Source organism: Trypanosoma equiperdum, assembly GCF_001457755.1.
Source record: "Trypanosoma equiperdum strain OVI genome assembly, contig: ctg_833, whole genome shotgun sequence".
NCBI classification, from domain to species: Eukaryota; Euglenozoa; class Kinetoplastea; order Trypanosomatida; family Trypanosomatidae; genus Trypanosoma; species Trypanosoma equiperdum.
In genome coordinates, this window is record NW_027124791.1 from 4,002 (window position 1) to 9,427 (window position 5,426).

The 5,426-nt window shown below is 38.4% G+C and overlaps 1 pseudogene across 1 annotated transcript in view; it reads right to left on the bottom strand.

The window, feature by feature from the left end:
* Positions 1–18, bottom strand: part of TEOVI_000389700:pseudogene — a 3,054-nt pseudogene extending 3,036 nt beyond the window's left edge. Inside the window, exon 1 of the mRNA in view lies at positions 1–18. This exon is cut by the window's left edge and continues 168 nt beyond it. Coding sequence covers positions 1–18 — 18 coding nt within the window.
* Positions 19–5,426: the final 5,408 nt, after the last annotated feature.

Below are 5,426 nucleotides of genomic sequence, written 5' to 3' on the forward strand. Positions count from 1 at the left end.
CGTTGAGGTGACCGGCATCGCCAGGGGCAGTTGTCTTTTTGGTTCAAACATTAAAATGTAACCTGGGCACAAAATTCTATACTTTCCGAGTTGCTAATATATTTTATTATGCTTTTATGGATTGTGTCTTGTGGCTTGTTGGTTGTGCTGTGTTGCCTTTAAACCATTAAATGGCTGCTTATATTTGGAATGTTGCTTACCTTTTTTTGTTGGTTTCTTCCGTTTGTTTCTCGCTTCCGCCGCCCCTATAGGGTTGCCTTGTGAATACCACATGGAGAGAGAGCCGTCGTTTTGCACCGTTACGGCTCTTCTCCACGTAAAGACCTAGCGGCATCACGGTCTGTGTATCAGATGCGTTACTAGTTGGGCTTCTTTTCTCACCTAGGTTTGGCTAAAAGTGGACGCCTGCCGTGCCATCTGTGCTGATTTCTGTGGGCTCCTTGACAGATCCGCCGCAATTGCCGTTGCCAGCTGTCCAGAAAAATCATCTTCGTAAATAACTGTTTGTTTTGTTCTGCTTCAGAGCGTGGAAGCTTGCTTTGTCGGGATACAATGGTTTCAGCGGTTGCAACACTTTTAATACAGAAAGCTGTCCCCACGTGAAATCAAAAGCTTCTGTTGTGCTCGGCTGATGTGTGACTCCTCGTTTCAACCACTGGCCTTACAATAATTATACAGACAACATTCTCCTATTATTATCATTAATATTATCATTATTGCAATCAAGCCTCTGCTATTATTATAACTGTTGAATAGACAAAATAAACCGAATTAGAATATCACTTTTTTTTCACACCCTCTCACCACAAGACTTTACGCTTATCTTCCACTTTAATATAAATATAACAGATTTTTTAAATTCTCAAAAATTTGTACATTTTTCAAAGTTTTTTTAAAAATGTTAAAAATATCACATTTTCGAAAAATAATTATCAAATTCTCTCAAAATGAAAATTTTCTATGAATGTTAAGCAACAATCTTTTTAATTTTAGAATGCTAAATTGGTGCCAAGCCTACAAAAGCAGCATAAATCAGGGCAAATTTATTATTTAAAAGGAAACTGGATTTTTGTACTCTGTTGCTTCCCACTTGCAATCCGGAGATTTTCACTCGCCTTGAGGGTTCCCTGCACATTTCTTATCTTTCTTATCTTTCTTTTCATCTTTTCTATCATTCTCTTTTGCTTTTTATAGCTTTGCTTTCACCTCGTTTTCAATTTGAACTTTTTTGTTTTGCTGTTAAAACTTCACCCGTCCTTCTCTAGTTTCTTATGCGCTTTTTTTGTCTTTTGCCGCCGCTTCGCATTCTTTTTTCCTGTCTCCAAGTATTTTTTGTTTGACACTGATAATTTATTTCTGCCTTATCCAATTTCTTTAACTTTGAGGATAGTTAAGATACACACTGGCCTCGATAGAATGCCAAGATCTGCTGTAAGCAAGCGATTGTTGTCCTTTATCTGGCTTTGTTTTTCGTCATTGCTGAGTTTGGGATTGTATATATTTCTATGAATTATAGCCGTATTCATGTTCTCGCACACTTTTTGGGCGTCCAGCGTTTTTCCGTCGACACAAAGGTCTTCTGCTTTCTGGTTAATTTTTCTATCGGGTCTGTTGTGTATTTGAAGTTTTCTTTTAGCACATAAGTTTTAATCGCCTGTTTGGCTGCTGTTCTTTCAAGTATAGTGGCTTCTGTGTGTTTTGGGTTGACTATAGCCTGCATCACAGCGTTGGCTTCCGCTTCTGTCACTGCATTTCGCGCTTTGATCCGGGGGTTGATGTTTGCGATGCACTGGTTGGCGTCGTAGTTAGCTATTGCGTCTCGACCGAGGTTTCCACATCCAGTTGTTGAGTAAAAAATTTCTCCTGTGTTTCCTCTTTTCTTGATTTTATTTGCAGGCTGATCTATAGTTTTTGGCTGTTTCTGCTTCCAGTTATTAGTGCTTGAAGGACTAGGATCACGTGCCCGGGCAGCTTATTGAGTTCTGTGGCTAGATTTCAGACAGAAAGCCAGTCTGTTTCTTTCAGAGGTTCTTTAGCTGCCATTGCGCTGGTTCTAAGCGCCAAGACGGTGGTTATCAGTGCTTTCATTGTTATTTTTCCTAATTCTACGCCGCTAGTTAGTTTTTTATTTTCCTCTGTCTTGAGCACTACTGGCAAGCGCATTTTATCAAATCGGTTGATAGGGGTCGTTGTTTCAATTTGATTCGGTTTCTTTTTACCAGTTTTGGTGCGGTGTCTTCTCTTACCGTATGTCAATGTAACCGTTGAGGGTTTGGCTTGTTCCACATCAGACAAAGCAAAACAGATGTGCTGAACAATGGATGTCCGTTTGGTGTATTTATGGTGACCATTTTACGCTGTTTTTGATATTGAAAGCTTTCATCATTGTTCAACCTTCTAAACCCACGTATTTTAAGTATCTATTCAACTATACGTCTATTCCATTTCTCCGCAATTCCATCCACATAAATGTTTAAAATGTCTCACATATTTCTGTGGGTTTATATTCAACTCTAATGATCTTTAATCTGATCTATATGCTGCTAAATTTGTGAACTTATATGCTTATTCGAAATTAATTTAACGTTTCTACTTTTTTCTCATATACAATTTTGCTTTCTTCTTCTTCTTTAGAAGCTTGTTGCTTTTCCTTCACTCGCGTTTAACATCTGGAAATTTCGGTAACACATTTAACTCTCTTTCCTGCTATGTCTTCGTTATTCTCTATAATAAATAAAAATATACTTTGATTGAAATATTCAGCACGTTATAGTTGAATACAATAAATGTCTTTTTCTGGACCAGATGGAATTGGTGGCATATCATCACAAATCCTTATCATTTAATATAATTTTTCCCTACATCTTGACGTGTGTGCTATTATATCCATTTTCCTACTATTTCATTCTTCTTTTTCTGTAAACTGTAATCCATCGGTTGTCCTATGTTTAAAAAGTTCCTCTCGATAATATTATTTGTTGGCAAAATATGTTCGAAACTATCAATATCCATGATGTGAATATGACTTCGGAACTAAATCACACTTAGCCAACACCTTCCTGAGTTGTTATCATCTGATTCTTTTTCACTTTTCTTCATTTCATTTCTTATTGTATTACTCCTCCATAGTAGTAGTCTTCCTTTACATTTTCATTACTTTCCAAACATATCCCAAATGATTCGCTGTGCTATTACTCAGTGTCACCAAAGCTCGACTTCTTCTTCAGTGCTAGACATTAAGATCCGCTATTAAATTCAAAAAAGACGCTACCATATCCGGCGTTGCAACAATGCATCTTTGACTGAAAGTTTTGGTATAATCTCCTCCTAAATAATTTTCTCTGTGTCTAACAGTATTGCCGCTTATCGTGTCATTTCATTCGATATTACCCTCCCCTGCCTTTAAATGCTTTTATTACTGTGGAAAACGTTGTGACTTCATTTGACCTGTACACTGCACAGAGTGTATGCATCAATGTTTCTTCCATTATCCCTTTTACATGATGATCCAATCATCACTCTTGTCTTTTAGCATTCACATAATTCACCTTCTTCTGTCTCATTTTCTTTCTGAGTTTTCTTCAGGAACAATATTCCTTTCTCGCTTCCAACATATTCACTTACTCAGATTCCACCCTCTTCATTACTTTATGTTCTTTTCCATTTGGCCGTGTATTTAGAATTCACGACCACTATCGTTATAATATTAGTATATACACGCTCACAACGCTATCCTATCATTATTATCATTATTAATATTTTTATTATAGCAGTAACTAAAAGTTTAAAATAAACCGAGTAAGAAAAATTATAATATAATTATTTGGAATACTCCATAACTATACTGACTTGCCTATAGTATACAGTCATACACATTTTACTAAAGATTTTTTATTTATTCAAAAATTACAAAACTTCTTTAAAAAGTGTTGAAATACATCAGGTTCCCTTTAAATAGTAGAGTTTCAAAAACAATTAGAATTTTGGAATACTTAAATACTGCAAAACTCACAAAAACAGCATCCATGAGAGAGAATTTCTTATTGATGAGAAAACTGGAATCTTTGCAAGCACCGCCCTCCCATTTGCATCCATCTTCACAGTTTTTTCTATTTTTCTGTGCAAGTAGAAGCTAAGGCTGGTTTACCTTTTTCTCCATCCTTCTTTTCTTTTTTTTTTGCAGGGACTAAAAAGCATTTTTCACCATCGGGCTTGTCTTTATTAAATTTGCAGCCATTATTTTCACCAGGTCCGTGTTTGTTGTAATTCTTTCAATTATCCCCATTTTTGCCTTGTTATTTCCTGCTCTTCCATCTTGTAGTGGCTTACATTTTTTCTGTTGTTTTATGCAGGTTTTTTTTGCTGCACCGTCTGCTGTGCCAGTGCCGTCAGCGAGGCAAAACTTGCCTGCGGCTGGTTTCACAGCAAAGACATTTAACATGCCTATTATGTCTCCTGCGGCCCTTTGCGTCGAGGCGGCCCTGTAGATTGCAACTGAGGCCTGCTATTCGACGTTGGAAGCCTTCTGTTTCGCCAGTGCGTGAAGTTCTAAAGCTAGTGTCGACAGCTCTGTTGTTAGGTCGGTGCTCAGGTGGTCCGCAAGATATACATCTTGTTGTAATATTGATACTTCGTACTGTTTTGCCAGTGTCTGCAGGTTGTTTATTGACGTGCCTGCTACACCCGGAAGCCTGCGTAGTTCCCCCGCTAGAGAACACAGCGGCTTCCACGTCGTTTCCTTCATTGCGTTGTTGGCTCCGTGTCCAATGCTTCGCCAAAGTAATAGTGCAGTAAAAATCGCATCTACAAAATTTTTTGAGTTCCGTCTTGGTAGTACCATTCACCATTTTTTTGTTCAGCTTCCCTATTTCCCTAAGGAAGAAAATGCATAGATAGGTAGTGTCGTTTTATGCTTGTACTTCTGTGAGTGTGTATCTGCATGCCGTGTGAAAAATCCATGTGAAAAGTTGGCATACCTGATTTGTGGCCTCCTTCTGGTGCGAGTTGTGCATAAAAAATCAAGCATACCACGGTTTTGTATCCTCCTATGTGTGTTATTGGTTTGTGGCTGACATCTGTCGCTTTAGTTTTATAAGTTTTTTTGATCCTTGTGCTGTAAAGGTGTGTTGTGGCAGCCGCGCTTTGCACAGCCGCGGCTCCGAAACAGGTGTTCTGGCTGAGGTTGGTCCTTGTCGGTTGTTATTTTGTTGTGAAATCCATGGCGCTATCGTCATGTCTTTGTGTGCCCTGCTTCTACCCCAAGTTCGCGGACGTGCACCATCGGTTTTGAGAGCGCATTTTTCGTTGTCTGCGGCTATATAAATTGCGGTTATTTTCGTCTGCTTGCTGTAGACCTTGTCTTCAATTTATGTGACACCTCGATTTGGGGATGCTTTTGGAAGGGTGTGTGTCTTGTCTTTCAAACC